Below are 20,236 nucleotides of genomic sequence, written 5' to 3'. Positions count from 1 at the left end.
GGAGGGAGCACCGGGACCGCTTCCTTTTCCTCGGGCCGCCCGCCGCCCTCCGCCGAACCCCGCGGGGCGTCGGGCGGGTACGGGGCGGGGCGGGGCGGTACGGGGCGGGCGGCGGGGCGGAGGGGGGGGCTGCACCTGCGGCTCCGGGCAGAGGCGGGGGATGGCGGCTGTAGGCATCTCCACGAGCTCACGTCCCACCCGCTCCAGCGCATCGCCCCGCGTGTGTCTCCCAGCCACGGGGGTGCACACCTTGCGCGTGGACGCGCACGGCTCCTATCTCCCTGCCTGTCTGTGCGCTCCCTGGAAGCTCACACCTGCGCACGTGCGGTCCTGCACCCCCCGAGGACACACCTGTGTGCACACACGCACAGCTGTTCCTTTAGGGATTACGGACCACCCTCCTGCAGGCCATCCACACGCACCGGCAGCAGCTGTGCTGCTCTCAGCACCCACACGCACCCATAAACACGTACAACAAACCCTACCGCTGGCCGTGCACCCAAACCCCCGTGCATCCCACACACTCCACTCCTTTTGCTCCTTTTCCCAAACCCATCTTTCACACCCTGGGGCACAGCGAGTGGATGGCAGCAGCAGCGGGATGGCAGCAGGGTGCTGACAGCGGGATGACACGGCTGTGGACGTGGAGGTGATGATGCTGGAGCTCCAGGAGCACACTGCAGCCCCGGCCTCCTGCTCACGCGCCCACCGAGCTCCAAATGGATAAATAAACACAGCCCCACGCTGCGCCCCGCTGGGCTGTTAGTTACGCACGCCTGCAGACACCAAATAGAGAAAAAGAGCTTGAATAAGAACCATGTGCTCGTGGCTTCTAAAAGGCATGAAAACGTCTTGTGTTCTCAGCTGCCCTCGCTGCCAAACCTGGGGAAGAAATCACCCTGTCCCTTCCCCGGAGCTGTCAGAGGGAATCCAAGCGCAGCCGTTATTTTATCCCAGCGCCCCCGGCCTGGTGAGGGAGTCTTTAACCCTGGGAGAGCTGGATCATGGAATCACCACATCATTAAGGCTGGGAATGCCTCCAAGACCCCCAGGTCCAGCCCCAACCCATCCCCACCGACCGTATCCCTCAGCGCCACATCTCCACGGTTCCTGCAGACCTCCGGGGGCAGCGAACCCCCACCTCCCTGGGCAGTCTGTGCCAGTGCAGCACTGCCCTTTCGGAGAAGGAAGAGCAGAGGGTGCGATGTGGGCTCCACGGAATCCTCCGCTACCCCAAAGGGAACTGAGTTTGGCTCCCGCACCTCCATCCCCGCAGCCCGGACACGGCACTGCACGGACCGGCCCATCCGCACTGCCGCCTAACGGCGGGACACGGGGAGGGTTCGCCCCGCCGCAACGGGGAATTTTCCATCGCAAACATACGGTGGCTGCGCGACCGGTGGGACCTTTCCATGGTTGCCGCCCTGGGAAACAAAAGGATCCTATTTTAACAGCTTGCCTCCCTCCCGCACGCGGGGATGGACGCCCAAGGAGCAAAACCTTCCCCAGAGCAAGGGGATAAAGACACAGCAAAAGCGGCCAGACTCAGATCAGCCCAAGGCACAGCCATGCAAACACCACACCAAAGTGCCTCTGAGACACCCCGGGGACAGAACAAGGTAACCCCCAAGGACAAGGCAGCTGGTTGCTGGACCAGAGATGGGTGCTTCTCGCCAGCTTGCATAGGGCTGTCCCCCTCCCCAGCTCCTCATGCCCAAACACAGGGCCAGGTCGAAAAGGTCTCATACAGAGTCTGGTGTTTTTGCTCCACAGTGCTATGGTTTATTAGCAAAATGCATTTCTGAGATAGTGTTTAGAGGCAGACAGTATTTAGATGCAGGGTTGAGGCTGCACATAGAGCAGCTTGGAGCAGCAGTTTCCCTGCACATAAGAGCACACCACCCATGTTCTGGGGAGGGCAGAGGCTCTCCCCTCCCTGCAGGACCAGGCACGGACATTACATCCCAAAACACAGTTCTGCCAGTGAGCAGCACGCTGTGGTTCCCGCAGGCAGCACAGCATGGGGAGGAGTGTGTGCTACCTCTGGAACCTGCTCAGCACAGGCAGCTGGGACAAGCAGGTTCTACTGCTCACCAGCTCTTCTTTTGGCAATAGGAAGGTGTAGGAGGTGGCAGCTACGGCACATACTGCAGTGAGCTGCTCACAGCTCGTGCAGCCACAGCTACCCACGTGAAGCACGGGCAGCAGCAGAGCTGGCTGCCTCCCCCTCCCCGCTGCGCTCATTGCCTGCCAGCTCTGCTGTCACCACACCTCAGGGACAGCTGCCACTTCACCTGTGGTTTTAGGCAGTTCGGAGAGGTGACAGATTTCAGCAGCATGTGCTGCAAGCACCTGGGGTTCTGTTCTGCATGGGCACAGAAAGCTGTACCACACCGAGGAGGAATTCACAGGCTCCAGCCAGCTGCACTTAGCCTCTGCTTTGACCCTCCAGAGGGATACACACAATTGCACACATCCCAGGCCTAAAATCACAGCAGCCCGACCTGCTGGGCATCCCCCTCTGGAAGCCCAAGGCTGCCCACGCCCCAGGCCGTGCTGCACTCCAGTCTGGCTGAACCCCACAGCCTCCAACCCAGGAGCAGGTACAGACACAGGAGCCTTTCTAACAAGCTTTAACGTCGGCCAAGCAGAGGGGAGCTGCGCCGCTACCTCCGGGCTGCTGCCGGCCCTGCGCCGTGCACAGAGCTCCCTCTGCTGCCGGCAGACAGCACCTGGTTAACAGCTCTTACACAGCTCTGCCAACGCTTTCAACTGAGCAGTGGGCAAGGAAACGGGGGAGCGAAGGCAGGGAAGGGCAGGCAGCCCCGGTCCCACACCGAGGGGAGTTTCTGGGGGTGCCGCAGGGGCACAGCACCCCAACTCCCTCCAGCGCTCACAGAGCCAGGTGGCAGATGCGCATGGGCTCCACGTTGTCCCTGCCATCGCTGAAGCAGGTGCTGAAGAAGGGGCAGTACCTCTCCGCTGAGACCTCGTGGAAGGTGAAGAGATGGGACATGTCCTTGGCGTCGAAGAAGGCCACGGTGCCCTCCTGGCAGTCTAGAAAGACCCCCACTTTGCGGGGGGGCTGCTGGGGAAACAGGCGGACCCAGGGGGTGGCAGTGGCCCAGTACTCCGTCTTGTTCCTCAGGCGAAGCGTCCAGTAGCCGTTCTCAGGGCACAGCTTCACCTTCGCTGCTCGGTTCACAGCCTCAGCAGCCACCCCCAGGTCCCACTTGGTTTTGCTGCCCACCCACACCTCCCAGTAATGCTGGCCGCAGTCAAAGGTGCGCGAAGCCATGACGTTGACACACTGCTGGAAGCGCCGGGGGCTCCTGGGGACAGGCTGGGCTCGCTCCCGCTCCGTCACCGCTGTCAGGTCTCTGGAGAAGACCAGGTTGGGGTGGGCTGACTCAGGGTCAAAGGTGAGTGAGGCTGGAACTGTGGAGAAGCCAAGGACAGCGCTTATGGGTTACACGTTTCCCCTGCAGAGCATCTCCAGCCCCTCTGCCGCACCCCACTGCCTCAGCGCATCCATCCCTCGCACCCATCCGCTCACCAGGGCAGATGGACTGCAGCATCTGCCTCCAGAAGATGTACTGCAAAGGGCCACCACGGCTGTCCCGGTAGTGCTGCAGGTCAAAGGCAGGCGAGGGCTTGACGCTCACTGAGGGCCTGGGCAGAGAGAGAGGTGGTCAGTCCTAACGCTGAGCTGCTGGCAAAGCGCACAAGAACAACGCTGAACACAAATCTCTGTACCAGTGACTTGCTCCCCCTGGCACAGAGCTACCACAGCACACAGCTCAGGGGTAGAATTGTGACAGACTGAGTGGACGGAGCTGGAACCAGCAATGCTGCTTGCACAGCACTGACCCACAACAGCTAGCACCCAGCGCACCCACACCTGTGCCCAGACCAGGCTGCTTCCCCTGGCAGAGGACAGATTGGGATGTGCTTCTCTATAGCAGCACTGGTCTAAGAAGTGCTACCCTCAGCTACTCTCATTGCTCAGACAAACCTGCCCTTCAGTGTCAGATTTGCAGACCCTCAAGCCATGAGAAGCTGGGAGAGAGCACAGAGAAGTCAAAGCACCCAAATCAAGTCCACAGTGCTGCCCTGCTCCCATTTGTAGCGTGCATGGCTCTTCCACTCATAGCAAGAAGCACATCTCCTGCACACTCCCCTCCAGTCGGGCTGTCTCAGCACTCATGTTCCCCAGGGAGAGCATCTAGTGCGTGCTGGGGACCAGCCCCCACCTGGCACAGCACCAGTTGTCTGCTGAGCAGCTTGCTATGCTTTCAAAAGTCAAGATAAGAGCCCTCCCTCGTATGGTCCCAGCCAGAGACAGAGATAAGCAGAGAAATCAGCTTCTTTCATGCCAGACACGTACCTGATATCCAGGCTCTCCACCTGCAGTGAGGACCAGAGAGAATTAGCAGTCATTGTCTGTAATTCATGCAGCTGCACAAATAAACTCCCTGTCCTGACTTCTGCTGTCACGTAGCAGAGGAAAGCAAGCCACCAGGACCCCCTCCACCCTGGGGAAAAGTGGCTGGGCACTGAGGCCTGGGAGATTTCAAAGGGGTGGCAGAAGGAGGAAGGGCTCTGAGACCCACCACGTCCAAGGGATCGCTGTGTCCCTTGGTAGCTAAGGCCTCCAGACTCAAAGGAGTCAGGCAGACAAGCCAGAGGGATGGCAGCAAGAGCAGCTTCCAGCTGCAGCCTGGTGCGTCATTTAGGACTCTCTTCATCCTGGAAGAACGTCTGGAAACGATCCTCTGCCTCCTGCCACAGCCAGCCAAGCACGCTTACCTCCAACAGTGACACCTCTTCCATGTTGCTCAGGGTCTGCTCTAAGCGCTCCATGTCTCTCCGCAGCGCCGCCATTCCTTCCTCCAGCTGGTGGACATCCCCATGCAGCCGTGCCAGCGCCTGCTCCTCCTCTTTGCCTAGCTCTGCCAGCACAGCTCTCTCCTCTTCCTCCAGGATCTGATGCAGGCGAGTGAACTCTGCCCGGATCTTGAAGTTCAGCTCCCCAGATGCTTTCTGAGCAGAAGACAACAGTAATGAGTCTGGCAGATAAAACACACAGACGTGTGAGATGGCTGAGCACATTTCTCTGCTCATGGAGTCCTAGAAATCAGTTTCAGGCATACCCACAACTTTTTGGAAGAAGAATGAGACGTGGACAACTTCTGAGGCTGCATACAGCCGTAGGGAAAGCCCAGCTCTACTGATAGTTTTGTTGCTTTAACTAAAAATCCTTGCACTGGTGGGAGCTCACAGCCCTCTCCCACATCATCAGGAATTTGCTTACATTTTATACTGGAGCTCTTTTGTTTTTCCTGGAGCTGCTGACTTCACGGTTCAGGTTAGGATTTATTTCACATCGTGCCAGACACCAAACAGAGGTGCCCGACACGGGTTGCTTGCTGCTCTTTTCCTCCAAAGACCTGAGTTTCAGAGAGCCCTTGTTTGTACTAGAGAAAGCTGTGCCAAATAATCTCTGCAGTTAAGGCTGATAAAATCCTGTTACAATCTCCTGAGAGAGCGTTTCCCCACTCTAAGGTGGGGATTGGCCAGTCAACCTTGTGGTGCTCTCACTTCCTTCCTTTACAAGGCAGCCAGTGACTTCTTCTTGCCTCCTTAAGCTTTTAATCTCTAAGAGCAATTGCAGTCCTCATTATCTTCTAGCTGAGTTTGCCAAAACGCACATCCCCCTCTACCATCATGATACTGATCTCACTCAGAGCATGCCTTCATCAGCCAGCCATGGCACCCCAGCCTCTTCTTGTTTTAGCAGATGCTTGTGCTGACACACCAGATCAGACTTGAGTCTGAAGACCCTCTACCATCGCTTTAATTGTACCTCTGAACTACTCCTCCTTTCCTTAAACCCTCCTTTCTTGGCTTTTAGTACTTCTGTGCCACTCAACAAGGAAGCTTAGTCAGCCTGTAGCTGTTCTTGTCTCGGAGATCAGTGACAAGCAGGCAGACCGGTACTACTCAAGCGTGGAGAGCAGCACTAGAGGAACACTTGGGCATATCACATCCTCTCAGAGCTGCACAGTAAATCTAAACAGTCCTTGTAGCAAGGCCACTGCTCTCTGCAGCATCACCGGCGCTGCTGATCCAGCCTCTTCAGCTTTGCTGCCTGCCCTGCAGGCACATAAGAGGTTTCTACAGCTTCCAAGAATGAACCCTTTTCAAAGAATCAGCCTGCTGGATGGAGAGTGGTTGCTCGAGCAGCAACACACGGACACGCAGCTCCTGTGTGAATGTGAACCCAGGGACTTACGACAGAGCAGGGCTGCCCATCCAGCCTCAAACTTTACTCCACAACTTGCAGCCAGGCTGGCTCAAGCACAGGACAGCAGAACAGATTAAAAAAAGGCAATGAGGTTCAAGAAGCATCCGTGGGCTTTGCTCCTTGCTTACTCTGTCTTCATCAGTACTGGCATTACAGATGGCCACTTTCCCTTCTGGAAAGGCATCTCGGCCACCGATCACATATGTGTGCAACCGCTATGGCAACCCTGCAGGCTTCCCTCAGGGAAGCACCCACCACCACCCAGCAGGGCACAGGAGGAGCGTTGGCTCAGGCAGTTACCGTCAGGCTGCAGATATCTCCCTGCACCGCACGCTTCTGCTGCAAGAACTTCTCCATCTCCTTCTGATGGGCTTGTAGAGCTTCTTCCAGGCGCTTCTGCGGGAACAAGGAAGAGAAGGTAATCCCATTTCACTTTTTTTTTGCTGCAACTCAAGAGCAAAGGCAACTGAAGGCCAGCACTGGAGGGAGGGCACCACCGGACTTCCCAAAAAAAAAAGCATCAAGGGAGGGGACAGAGTTCTCAGCAGTGGCTGTTGAGACAGGACACGAGGAAATGGTATCAAATGGGTGATGTAGACCGGATATATGGAAATTCTCTTATGATAAGGGTGGTGAGGTGCTGGCATGGGTTGCCCAGAGAGGTGGTGGTGCCCCATCCCTGCACACAGCCGAGGTGAGGCTGGAGGGTCTCTGAGCACCCGGTGGAGCTGTGGGTGTCCCTGCTCAGTGCAGGGGGGTTGGACCAGATGGCCTTTAATGGTCCCTTCCAACTCAAACGATTCTGTGATTCTACAAACGACTGAGACCTCCGCACTGCAGCTGGGATATCTGTTTGCTAAAGGTTTGAGGCCGGCCTGCAGGGAACTGCCCGCTGCAGGGCCCAGCTCCCCGCACAGCACACCATCCCAGCTCCCCGTGCAGCACATCCCCCCTCTCCCCCCTTCCTTTGGGGCTCACCTGCACCTGGTGCCGGTGCTCCTGGGAGCCGCAGAGCCGCACCTTCTCCACCAGCCCGGCCAGCAGGTGGTGCGTGCGGAAGGTCGGCCTGGGGAACTGCCGACGGCACTGCGGGCACGAGGCGACGCGGGGGCCGCTGGCCCAGTAGCGCTGGATGCAGGCCTTGCAGTAGTGGTGCATGCAGTCCAGCATGACGGGCTGGCTGAACAGCTCGCAGCAGATGGCACACGTCAGCTCCTCCCGCAGGCTGTGCTCCGGGCCGCCCGTTGCCATCGCCGCAAGCCCGATGCCGCCCACCGGGGCCCCTCTCTTCCTTCGGGACCTCCCGGCCGGGCGAAGCGAGCTGGGAGCCCCGGGGGGGCACCTCCGAACCCCGCAAAGCCGCCCGACCCGCAGCCCGCCGCCTCCCAACTTTGAGTCCTCGGCCCCGCGCGGATCGACGTCCGCTCCGACCAATCGCCGCGCGAACGCTCCGCCCGCCCCTCCATTCATTGGTCGGGAGCTGAGCCCGGGAATGGGGTTGGGCTCCGGCATGTGATGTGGTCACGTGTGAGCGGGCCGGGACGGCGGCGGCGCTTCGTGGGGTGCTGCGTGGCGTTGCGTTGCACTGTCACAGTGCTGCGTGGCGTTGCGTTGCACTGTCACAGTGCTGCACAGCGTTGCATTGCATTGTCACAGTGCTGCACGGCGTTGCATTGCACTGTCACATTGCTGCATGGCATTGCATTGCGCTGTGACATTCCTGCACGGCGTTGCATTGCGTTGTCACATCGCTGTGTGGCATTGCACTGCACTGTAACACTGCTGCGTGGCATTGCCTTGCACTGCACTCTTCTGCTGAGCTCCGCTGTGCACAGACACACCACTGCACTGAATTGCATTGCGTGGCATTGCATGGCCCTGCACTATGCGTGGCACTGCACACTCACACCACTGATGTTCCTTCACTGCACTACGCTGCACAGATGCAGCGCTGACACATGACTGCACTGCATTGCTCTGCATGGACCTGCTGCTGCACTGAGCAGTGAGGATGTGGAAACAAGCACTGGGGGAATCCACCCCTTTTGCTCAGCGTGCTTCCCTTTCCCTGGTTTCCCTCAGTCCAGGTTTGCAGCTTGGAGCTGGCCCAGCTCCCCTGGTCCCAGTGCTGGCAGAGTGCAGCCAGGACCCCACCAGCAAGTGGCTGCCAGCCCGATGGAACCTCACTTACTGTAACCCTTTGGACCCAACCCACCAGCCAAATGCTCACAGCTCCCATCTGCCGATTGAAAACACGCTGCCAAGCGTCCCCGATCTCCAGCTCTTGTTCCAGCTGTCCTGGCACCTCCCTCCTGTCAGCGCTTCCCTCAGCTGGCACCTCTGAGCAGCCCGGCCCAAAGGCCCTGCGTTGGGCCCCAAAGCCTTTGCAGTCGTGGCAGAGTGTGTTTTTGTGGAGCTCAGCCCCCCAGGGACCGCCGTCAGCAGCACTGCTAAGGATGGGGCCCAACGGATGGAGGGAGGGGAAGGGCTGAGGTTCCCAGTGTTTGTATTTCCCCATTTTGCTTTGCTTTGGCACTGATGGTGGCTGTGGGGCGGCCCTAAGAGGTTGGGTTGACCCCAGCCCATGGGAAAAGACACGGGGCAGAGAGCAGCCAGCAGGAAGGGGAAAGAGAAAGGGGGAGAGAGGAGGTGAAGTGAGGTAACAGCCGCATCCCCATAATGAACACGATGCATCCCTCTGTGACCTCAGCCATGGGGACATGATTTAAAGGGCTTGGTTGGAAAAGCAAGCAGGAAATGAAACAATGCTCAGAGATAAGATATCTTTGGATAAATAGCTGGAGGAGAAGGGTGCCCAAGGGGTGGGCCGTTATTTGCCAGTATTTTTTCTTCCCGGACCCAAATCACAGAATAGTTGAGTTGGAAGGGACCCTTAAAGGCTGTCCATCCAACCCCCCTGCAATGAACAGAGTCGCCCACAGCTCCATCGGGTGCTCAGAGCTCGGTCCAGCCTGACGCTGAATGTCTCCAGGGATGGGGCATCCACCATCACATGACTATCCACCACCCAAATGATATCAAGAGCAGAGCTGCGTGCAATGCAGGTGCTCCACTGGCCCCAAGCAGTGGGTGAACCCACACCGTGGTCCTGGTGAGCACCACATGGAGGTGCTGAGAGGCGCTGAACAGGCTCAAACCATCCCAATCATGGCATGGAAGAAATGTCAGTGTCATTTTGTCCTGCCTGTGTCCAGGACCTCATGGAGAAGGCTTGGGGTGGGCATGGACCAATCCATCCCACGCTATGTACTCTGCACTGTGGAATTGGGCTTCTTCTGAGCTGCTGGGCTCTGGGAGAGCTGAGCACACAGCCCACTGGTGATGGCATGTGGGAAGCAGGTCCTGCGGCAGGCACGGGAGGATGAGTGCTGCCTCGTGATGCTTTCCCCAGGGATGCTCAAAGGACTCAGTTCTAAGGGCGGATCCACGTGGCTGCTGAACTCTCCAGCCGAGCCTCATGTAAACCATCCCGCTGGGCTGCCAGGCGCGCTGCCACACCACGATGTGACATTCCCCATGCCTGCATTCCACCCCCGCCCTGCAGCTCCCCTCACCTAGGCGCCATCCACCAGGAGATTTCTGCAAATATTAACATTTCTGGCTCCTGCTTGTTTGCCTGTTTGTTCTGAGCTGTGCATGAAAGCCCTCTGATGTCCCCCACACAGCACAATGCAGCTTTCCCTCCCTGCCATGGGTTGTGCCTGAGCCCTTCAGCCAGCCCCATGCCTGGCCCTCAGGTGATGCTCTGCCACATTCCCCTGCTGTTTTTTGTGTTTCTGATCTCAGGGATGAGGGTAAGGTCATCCTGAGCTCACCTTGCAAAATTGGCTGGACAGGCTCGGCTGCTCAAGGTGCTCGAGTGCTCTGTGGGTTATCATCCATATTCCACGGCCAGCACACAGCAGCTGTGAGATCAGCCCTGCAGTCACAGCACAGCCCCACACGGCCTTTCCCTGGCTGGTTCCAGGCTGTTTGCTCTGTCATTGCTTGCATTCAAGAGGACCACAGAGCCCAGGTCTACACAGCATCCCCAGGTGTCACATATGAAAATCTTCATACCATTCAGTGGAGATGGAGGGAATTCATTTACTGTCATGCAATACTCATAATCCAAGGGATTTTTCAGTAGAAGGCTGCACAAGAAGACCTCTCAGTGCAGCATCACATGCAAAGCATGAGTGTTTGGACATGAGTGTTCCCCTTGGCTTTGCTATCCCAGAAAGATGCAGGTGCCACCGAGGCAGCCTGGCTGAAACCAAGCCCAGGGCAGGCTTTCACCTTTGGGATGCTCCCACCATGATGTTACCATGGGGAGGAATTGGTCTATTTCAGAGCCCACTCAAAGTTCACCAACTGATGTACGCACAACAGGAGCAGTGCAGGTTCCTCTCCCAGAGGAATAAAGCCAGCGCCCCGCCTTGTGCACCCTGCACAGCTCTCCCTTCTTTCCCACCACCAGGGCTGGCCCTGCAGATGGTGTCACAAATGATGTCACCCCACACGTCCCTGGGGGCTGTATGTCTCTTGCCCAGAGCAAATGTCACCCCGAAGGAGCAATGTTTTCCCCACGGGAAGCCGAGTGCCGCAGGCTGCAGCGGTTGGAAGCGCAAAGCCCGACGTCCCCATGCACCTGAAGTACCTCTAAAGCCCAGGGAGAAACACACCTCCTCTCTCCCCACCCCCAGATGGGTTTCCAAACAGATTTGCAGGCTCCAGACCTCTCGTGTCTGCTCTGAACTCCTCGGTGGAGGCGGAGGAAACGCTGCTCAGCGCATAATGAATTGCAGGCACGCGCTCCCCTGAGCGGCTGTTTGGAAGGCGTCCCACGCTGCTCGTGCCAAGTGTGCTGGCCAGGGGAGCTCAGCGGTATTAGCGTGTCCCAGCTAATTAGGGCTGTGAGCTGTCCTTTTCATCGCCTGGAAGAGCTGAAAGGAGGACAAAAGCAGAGCTCTGCCTTTATATGGTTTCGTGCACTCTAGCACAGCCTGTGCGTGCTCGGCTCGTGCCCTGGGGACATCGATGTCGCCCGGGGGGGGGCTCAGTGACAGCCCCATCCTGCGGGGCCAGACTTGTGAGTCACGTTTCTGGGGGACACGGAGCCAAGAGGACTCCCGGCCAAACTCTGGGGTTGGATCTGCACTGCATGCCAGGGTCCCATTCTCACTGCAGTGGGGTCCCCAAAGGAGCAGGAGAGATGCACACAAGGTCCAAAGCCTTCAGTCTTGCCACCAGCCCGTCCGGTATGCATGGCATGGTTTGTCATTTGGGAGCGACAGGCTGGCTGTAAACCTGTGACTTCATTGTGGCCCCATAGAAGGAGCAGCATCCAGCCTGGGAGGGCAAGTCCCTGGCAGCAGCATACGTGACATGGAGTGACATGGACCACTAGGAAAGAAATCCCACCGACAGAAGGAGCACTTCAGGGCTGTCCCGGCAGGGCTGGCCCTGCTGCTCCCGCAGACACCCCGCTCCCTGGTGCACGTCACCCACTGCTGTCACCTCTGGTCTCAGCAGGGAGCTGACAGTCAGGCAGTGATTGCCCAAAGTCAGGCAAGCAGTCCGCTGCGGGGCAGGAATCACACTCCCACCCCAGAACTCAGCCAGATTTCTGGTTTATCTGGACGACGGCTTGTGTACCATGTATCATATTTTTGCAATCCCGGCTCTGAAGAGCTTATCTGACTGCAATTATCCTCTTCTGCAGAAGCTGTTTTCTAGCTGGCTCGGTACACAAACAACAAGCAACATCCCTCTAATAAATGAGGCGAGCTCTGTGCGCAGTGACTTGCAGAAACAGCAGCTGAAGGCACAGCGGGGCTGCTCAGTACCCCCCTTTTCTGCCTGCACGTGGGCTGGGAAGGGGTGCCTGTGCAGACCCTCCTCGGTGTCAGCCCCGTGAGCCCTGTCTGTCTGCTCCCAGGAGCCGAAGCACGGCTTCTTCCTTAGGACACGACCCCCACCGATTGCCTTCCATGTGTTCTCCTCTTCCCTGGCTCCCTGGCCCTCGTCCTGATGATGCCTGCAGTGTCCCCATCCCTTCCTGCCCCAGAGCAGGGCAGAGTGGTGCACCCCTGCAGCAGGTTGCTCCGGTACTTCAGCAAAACCTTATCCCCATTGCTGCTCCTCCACTAATTCCAGAGATGTTCAGACGGGGACAAAAAGCAAAACGAGAACCTGCTTTTAAATTCAGAGAGAGAGCAGCCAGCTTTCTATCCTCCCTCCCACCTCTGAGCAGCTCTGTGGCTAATTTTGTTCCCAAATGCATCGCAGATTCCCAAATCCACTGCAGCCGTGAACTCGGGGGCTCAAATGGAAAAGTGGATTTTGTGTAACCACAACATGCTGCCGCTTCTGAGGCTGCTCGGCAAACACAGGCTTGACACCACAGGAAGGAGCAGTGGAAATGTTTTGGTTACGTGCAGGTGGGATTAAACAGATGCGTGAAAAATGAAAAGCTGCTTTTTTAAGTCAGCGTTGCAGCTCCAGATGAAGCGGGTTGAACTGGAGCATCTGGAAGCCTTGGTAACAGATTTCTCAGCAATTTCTCCCCAGGAGCGATCAGATAATGTGCCTTTCACGACAGCAGAGGAGCTACAGAGTGCAGCTGGCTGCAAGGTGTGCAGGGTGAGGACCTGCCTGCTCACAGAGGCGCTGCACATCGTGGGCCGCTGAAAAGCATCCGTCTCCTCTGCCCCATTTCTCGGCTTTTTGACATCATTTTCACTCCCCGGAGCACAGCGTTCGTTGTTGAATTCTCAAACGAGTGTGTGAGCGGACTGGCTTTTGCCTAATCAAAGCCTGTAGCTGCTGGGAAAGGCTTTGGGGCTGCAGAGATGGTTTGAGCAGTCTTGGTGTGCTCAAAAGGACACGAGGCTCCTGGGACACCCGTGTGTACAAACCCCCAGGGCACGAGGCTGGAGCAGTGCAGGCGGCAGTCCCAGCACCTCTGCTCGGGGTGATGGAACCTCAGGGCCATGCAGGGGAGTATCCTCTGTGGGTCACCAGCAGCACTCCCTGCCCACGCTCTGGCCCACCAAGCACTACTGCTGACAAAGTTGTCTGCGTGGTTGGAGAGCTGATGCTTGGCTGCATGGTGGGGTTTGGTGCTAAGCCCTCTGCTGAGACTGTGGGAGAGGACAGGGCTGGGGACTTGCACTTATCTGTGATTTAAGAGCTTGTCTTTGCTGACATGCAGCGACAACCACGTGCCAAAAATGACTGGAATGCACCCCATGGTCCTGACGAGGGTTCACAGCTCCAGGCTGAGCAGTTTCTCTGCTGTCCATCAGCGCTTCTCACTTCACTGCATCCCAGGGAAAGGAAGAGCAGGGAGCTGTAGCAAAGGACTCTGGGGAACGGACCAGAGAAATCCTTCACCACAAGAGAAGGGAGGAGAAAGTCTCTCACTGATGCAGAAATCGGCCTCATGCTGCTGCAAACCCCGGAGATGAGGAGAATCCATCCACCAGGAACACAGCGTCCAGAGCAGCTCAGCCAAAACTCCTTGGAGGAGAAGGCACAGAACTCCCATGCAAGGACTGCTCAGGGCAGCACAGCAGTGTTTGCCTGGGGGAGATGGGTGAGGAAGAGGAAGGAGGGGACTCGCAGGGACCCTTGTTTGAGCCTTGGGTCGAAGAGCTGCTTGCAGAGGGACTTATTGCAGGACTGCTCTCAGTCTCCTTTTTCTGCTGAGCCACTCAAACTTTTTCCTACCGCCCCACAACTTTTGTGACATGAGAAGGCAGTTGAAATCCCTCCTGGTTTGTGTTCTCATAAAGAAAAGGAGAACAAATCCCAGTGTGTGCGCAAGAAGCAAAACTCCCCCGATGCCCTTCTGTTGTTATTGGGAGCTGAGGGGGCTGTTCTCCCCCCCACCCTCTGGGCACATCTCCTTGGCCAGGTGAAGTGACTCAAACACATTGTCCAAGTTGGAAATCCTGCACTGGAGACAAACCTGACTTCTACTCTTCAAAGGAGAAAGTTGACAAGTTAGGGAGCCTTGTTCCTTCTGCTTCCCCGTGCTGGCTGCACGGTGCTTTCCTGGGCTCCTCCAAGCTTGGAGTCTGCAGATTGGGATGTGCTGCTGCTTTGGGGCCTCCCTCCCTGCAAGTGTGTGGGCAGTGCTGAGCACCCTAAAATGAAAGCTCACTCCGGTTCCGAGCTCTGGAATCTGACTCTGGAACAGAGACAGACATTGCCAAGTGACTAAAACATCTCACCATCACCTTTTACCGGTGTGACAAAGTACAGAAGGGCTTGCCCTTAGTGCTCCTGTGGGTGCTGTGTGAGCGCAGAGCAGAGGTGGCTGTGGGGTGGATGATGAAGGCTCCCCTGGGATGTGGGACCTGCAGACCCCCTGCTTGCCCACCCTGGCTGTGACCCCAGCCCTGAGCCCGATCCCAGCCCCACTGCCGGGGAGCTGTGTGGTGGGGGGGACGGATGCTCGCCCAGCCGGTGGCGCAGCCCGATCCCAAAGCTGTCCCTGGAGAGGGAGCTGGATGTGGAGGAAAAGCTCCTGTCTCCTCGATGCAAGAAGCCCCTCAGTGGCTGAGCACTGTATAAACAGCAGCAGAAGGCTCCCTCCCCCTTTCCATTTCTGTTTGTTAAACACACGCTCCCTGCCTTTCTCTCATTCAGGAGCTAACACGGCACCCAGCTTTGTGAGACGGGGGCTGTCAGTCACCCCGCAGAGGCAGCGGGGCACCGAGGCTTCCCCGGCTGATGGAGCACCCCGCAGCAGCCCCGATCCTCACCTGACCTCCTCGCTGTTCCGAAGCCAGTCGCAGAAAAGTGCTTTCCACCCTCTGGCCACAGGTTGACTCCAGGAGAGAAGACAGGACGGGTCGCAGCCCATGATGAGGCCGTAGCGCGAGGCGAGCGATTCCAAACCAGAAGGACACAGGTGGGTCGGGGAGGGGGGAGTTGGGGCCGGGTCTCAGCCGTGCTGCACGGTTCGAGCATCCCAGCATCCCTGCGAGGGCGAATCCAGGGATCCTGAGAGCTGGAAGAGAGAGAAAGTAAATCAGAAATACTGCCAGGTGAGTTTTGAACAGTCCCCGAGCAGAAGCAGGGAGCCTGGGAAGTGGGATGCTGAGTGAGAGCGGAGCAGGGGGCTGCAGAAACCAGGCAGGAACAGCTACCCAGTGCTGCTGCGATGCTGAGAAGCCCCCCTCTCTCCTGCACTCAGCTCCTCGTGGCTATCTGCAAGGCTCTGCCAGCTTCCCAGTGCTGCTGCTGGGGCTGCACACGCTGCTGGTGCTCAGCGCTGCCCTCGGGGACAGAGGGGCACCAGGAGACAGAAGGCTGCAGGAGGGAAGTTGGTGCTTGCTTGCTTGCTTGCTTGATGCTCTGCTTGCACATTGGTTGTGGAACAGAGCTTCTCCTGGTCCTGTTGTGCCATGTGTTTCACCAGAAAGCTGAGTTTCTGGTCTGTCCCAAAGCAGGACAGAGGGTTTGCTCCCTGCCTATTCTGTTAGTGGGGTTGCTGTCTCCCTCCCCTCCCGTTGTCTCATCTATCCCAGACTCCTGAACTTCCCCGAGGCAGCAGAACCCCCCCAGGGCAGTCAGCTTCCTTCTGCAGGGCTGTCTCTTCCCTCTGCAGCCCTCACGAGGTGCACAGCCCCATCGTGGTGTCACACTGTGCTGTCTCAGGACAGCATCGCTCTGTTCCCACAGTGCGTCCTGCAGCACTGCGTCCCCTTCTGCCATAATGCTGTAGTGGGGCAATTACCCCTTCATTGGAGATGGAGGGGCCCAGGATGATTTCTACTTGCTCTTCAGCTCCAAGATAGAATTCTAGAGCTGTTTCTTGCCCTCAAACCAGCATATCACACACGGAGGGCGAAGCCCCCTCCCCTCCATCCCTCACACACTGTATTTTCATGCAACTCCTCCCATCTCATTTTGGCCACTCTAGTTATCCCAAGATATGCTGCCTCCTCTCTGGTGGTGAGTGCAGGAGACCGGAGTGAGGGAACCTGGGCTCTGTTCCCAGCCTGACGTGGACTTTCTGTGTGGCCTCAGGCAGTCTGGTTAACCTCTGTATCCCATTTTATTGTGTTTTCTTCCCGTATGTGCTGTGCTGGAATGCAGGCAGAAGGGGGTTTCACCTGCCTGCTGCTGAGATGGGGACGGGATGAGTGCTCCAAAGCAGGCTGCTGGAGATGAAGGGGTTTGATGGAGCTGAGCTGCTTTGGAGAAAGGACACAGCGTGGAACAAATCCGTGTGCCAAGCCATAAAACATCCATCAGCCTCAGCCCTCACGCTCCAGTGCTGCTGTAGAAAGAGATCGTGGCTGTCATCAGCCAGGTTGGGAGCAGAAAGCGGGGGATGCCCGAGTGCCTCCGCTCCCCCCTTCCCAGTCAAGGACAGCCATGACAGGATCATGATTCCTGGCTGTGCTCTGAGCCATTTTTTGTCCCTACCTCCCTCTTTTCTGTGCCCTTTGTTCCCTCGCAGCATGCCTGCTGGTGACCCAGTCCTGCTGCTGGGGAGAGAAAAAGCCATTTCTGTCATCCAACTCTGGCTTAGGTGGTATTTCTGCCTCCTTCTGGCCTTGCTTTGCTGTTTTCCTCTCCCCAAAGCAGTTGGCCCTCAGCTCCAAGGATTTTTCCATCTTGCCTGGCAGGCCTGCTGGGCACGGGCAGCAGCATACACATATGCCAGCACTTCCATTACTCACTAGAACAGACCTCAGTCCACTCCAGCAGCATCCCTGCGACCTCCAGGCAGCCCCTGGAGGAGGAACACTTATTATTACCATTTTGCCTCTTAATTAAAATGCCTTAATTGATTTTTAATAGCTCCCCTTCAGAAAAAAAACATATCACAAAACACAAAGCAAAGCAAATCAAATAATAGCTCCATTAAGGCTGTTTTGTTAGGAGGCGAAGCAGCTCCAATAGCCACGATGTTCCCGGCTCCTCGCTGATGGGGGGTGGCTGCCAGTCTGCAGCAAAAGGAAGCAGCCCCAGATGCGGTCACAGGATGCAGCAGTGTGCTGGGGGTGAGATGGGAAGGAGGGAAGGGAGTGTGTGTTGGTGTCATGGCAGGATGTGGGCACTGAAGGTAAACGGGACAGGGGAAAAAAAAAAAAAAGTAACAAATGGCAGTGATAAAGTGAGATTAGACAGCCTGGGAGGTGTACAAACCCAGCAGGGAAAGCGCAGCCCCCAGCAATGTGCCCAGCACTGCTGTTCCCCCACCAGCCCTGTGGCCCCTCACTGCCCTCCTGCCCGCTGCGCGGCAGCTTTGTGTTCTCCATTACCGCCGTAGCTGAGCCAGCAGGTTCATTTGGAGGAATGGTTGGCATAAAGCAGCCAGCTTTGGAGATCGATAGCCAAGCCAAAGGGTGTGGAGAGGGCAGAAGAAAGCCGGTGTGCAGGCAGGGCAGCTTCCAGGAGCAGCCCTCCAGCACCCGGCCCGTAGCACCCATCACACTGGGGATGAAATCAGAGCAGCTCACTGCTCAGGGGGTTGAGGTGAGCAGAGGGCTGCCCAAATTCCCACCTTCGTTTAAACCCCACGTCTCCCTCCCTCCGTGGCAGAGCATTGTCCCCCTCTGTCGCCAGGTCACGGAAAGCACAGTGCTCTGCAAACAGCCCCTTTGGGCAGCGCGATGACTTTTGCTCCCCTGGTGGAAATAAGGGAAGGTAAAGGTGTTGGGGGCCACGACACCCCTCCCCTCACACACCAGCAGCACTTCAGAGACACAGGCGCTGGGAAGGAGCTGGTGACAGGGCTGGCTTTCCTCCCACTGCGTTTGGACCACACAGAAGTATCTCTGTGCCAACGCTCAGCCGTTCCGACGGCACCAAATGCCAACTGCAGGTTCCAGGCTGAGTCACTTCTGGCTCACTGGCCAGGGTCCTCACTCCTAGAGCCAGATTCTCACAGGCATTTGTGCATGGCATGGTGAGAGGCTCGCTGACACCGGGGCTTTGGCTCTCAGCTCTGCGGGATGCTTGTTCACAGCTCCGGCTGTTTGCCTGTGCATGGCTCCGCGGCACCTGCGCTCCCCAGCAGGAGCTCTGCAATGCACTGCCTGGGGATGCTCAGGTGGTGGCACCCGTGGTGGGAGCAGCATGGGATGCTCCTGAGGAGAGAGGGGGACAGATATTGCCATCCAAAGATGACCAAGAGGTCCCACGTTTTTGCTTTGTTTAAATCAGCTCCCAGTTGTGCAAAGCCCAGCCTGAAGGAGCAGCGAGGCAGCGTGCAGAAGGGCTCTACGAGCAGATCTTCTCAGTTCCTACAGTCTGCTCCTGGTTGACTTTCTGCCTTGTACAACTGAAAAAGAGCCCCAGAAACTCATGAAAAGCAGCATGAGCCCTGATTTCCATGGGGAACTGGCATTCATCTGATCATAAGCTCCAACTAATGAGGTCAATGGGAAGAAAGGAGGGTGTCGCTGCCCAGAATGCCGTGTAGGACACATCCATTACGTCTCAGCTGTTGCAGATGCTCTGTTGTGTCCCATGCTCTCACTTCTGCTGTGTCTGTGTTCCAGACCTTCTCCTCCCATCTGAGGGTGCCAGGCCAGGCATGGGACTGCTGGAGGGAGCCAACAGCACCCTCACCATGGAGAAGCTGGCAGTAGATGAGAAGCTGCCACAGGGCTGGCACACCGAGGACTCTGTCACTCCCAGCCTGGATCTCTCTGGGTCCCACAGCGTTATGATGGACAGCACCAAGATCCCAGGGGTCCAGGTGGTTCTGATTGCTGCCTACTCCCTCATCATCCTCCTGGGCTTCATTGGCAACTCTTTGGTCATCTACATCATAGTGAAGTACAAAACCATGAGGACTGTGACCAACCTCTTCATAGCTAACCTGGCCCTGGCAGATCTGATGGTGGACACCCTCTGCCTGCCTTTCACCCTCGTGTACACGCTGCTGGATGAGTGGAAATTTGGAGCTGTTCTTTGCCATCTGGTCCCTTACGCTCAAGCTCTGAGCGTCCACGTGTCCACTCTCACCCTGACTGTGATTGCCCTGGATAGGTATCGATGTATTGTGTTCCACCTGGACAGCAGGATCTCCAGGAGGCTCAGCTTCACCATCATAGCCATCATGTGGCTGGCTGCAGCCATCCTAGCAGGTCCTCTGGCCATCTTCAGAGAGTTCCGCTATGAGGAAATCCCATCTATCAACCTCAAAATGGCTGTCTGCTCCGAAAAATGGCCTTCTGGTAATAACAGAGATGCCACTATCTACAGCCTGTCCATGCTCCTCCTGCAGTACGTTTTCCCTCTTGCAGTTATTTGTTATGCTTATACCAGGATCTGGTTCAAGCTGAAAAACCACGTCAGTCCCACATCTCGGAACGAAAACCAGTGCAGGAGGAGGAAGACCACCAAAATGCTGGTGATGGTAGTCGTGGTCTTTGCAGTCTGTTGGCTACCCTTCCACATATTCCAGCTTGCCATCGATCTTGATCTGGTTCTTATCTTCCATGAATACAAACTGCTGTACACCGTCTTCCACGTGGGGGCCATGTGCTCTACGTTTGTCAACCCCCTGCTCTACGGCTGGATGAACAAGAACTATCGGAACGGCTTCCTCATGTTCTTCCGCTGCCAGAACAAGCCGGAAAGCATCCACGCCGAAGGCTCAGTAAGAGGGAGGTCGTACATCTTCAGGGCCAGCACCCTGAATGGGAGCATCAAGCACGCTGCTGGCAACGGACCCACCGAGGTTTAGGGACGGGATGTCCGCCTCCAGGACTGAGCAGAGACATTCTTGATGAACGCCTTTTTTTTTTGGGAAACATGATGTAGCTACTGCAGCCGCATAGAAATACCTCTTGTATCTCTCAGTACAATAAATCTGGTGTATTTCTCTCTGACCACACAAGTGAATTTCTCCTTTCTCCACGTTTAAGTGATGCATGCAGAATCACCAAAAAT

At 56.9% G+C, this 20,236-nt stretch overlaps 2 protein-coding genes across 2 annotated transcripts; one reads left to right on the top strand and one right to left on the bottom strand.

Annotated features, from left to right (window-relative positions):
• Positions 1-1,759: 1,759 nt before the first annotated feature.
• TRIM105 (tripartite motif containing 105) lies at positions 1,760-7,855 on the bottom strand. Its single transcript, XM_425213.7, has 6 exons — positions 7,286-7,855; positions 6,608-6,703; positions 4,810-5,043; positions 4,388-4,407; positions 3,557-3,672; positions 1,760-3,438 (listed from the first exon to the last, which is right to left on the bottom strand). The coding sequence occupies exons 1-6, from the start codon at positions 7,817-7,819 to the stop codon at positions 2,894-2,896; spliced, it is 1,545 nt and encodes a 514-aa protein (XP_425213.7). The 5' UTR covers positions 7,820-7,855; the 3' UTR covers positions 1,760-2,893.
• Positions 7,856-14,937: 7,082 nt separating this feature from the next.
• On the top strand, positions 14,938-20,175 carry NPY7R (neuropeptide Y7 receptor). The gene is made up of 2 exons (NM_001037824.2): positions 14,938-15,230; positions 18,838-20,175. The coding sequence occupies exon 2, from the start codon at positions 18,873-18,875 to the stop codon at positions 20,028-20,030; it is 1,158 nt and encodes a 385-aa protein (NP_001032913.1). The 5' UTR covers positions 14,938-15,230; positions 18,838-18,872; the 3' UTR covers positions 20,031-20,175.
• The last annotated feature ends 61 nt before the right edge of the window (positions 20,176-20,236 follow it).

The sequence above is a fragment of the Gallus gallus genome, chromosome 13 (genome assembly GCF_016699485.2).
Source record: "Gallus gallus isolate bGalGal1 chromosome 13, bGalGal1.mat.broiler.GRCg7b, whole genome shotgun sequence".
In the NCBI taxonomy this organism is placed as follows: Eukaryota; Metazoa; Chordata; class Aves; order Galliformes; family Phasianidae; genus Gallus; species Gallus gallus.
Note: the sequence above shows the minus strand (reverse complement) of the source record. Positions and strands in the feature narration are given on the sequence as shown.

Coding starts and splice junctions, on each gene's coding strand:
- TRIM105 (XM_425213.7), bottom strand. CDS start 7,819: ATGCCGGAGCCCAACCCCATTCCCGGGCTCAGCTCCCGACCAATGAAT. Junction 5,044..6,607: donor GAGATATCTGCAGCCTGACG/GTAACTGCCTGA, acceptor TCTTCTGCTCAG/AAAGCATCTGGGGAGCTGAA. Junction 3,673..4,387: donor GTGGAGAGCCTGGATATCAG/GTACGTGTCTGG, acceptor CTCTCTGCCCAG/GCCCTCAGTGAGCGTCAAGC.
- NPY7R (NM_001037824.2), top strand. CDS start 18,873: ATGGGACTGCTGGAGGGAGCCAACAGCACCCTCACCATGGAGAAGCTG.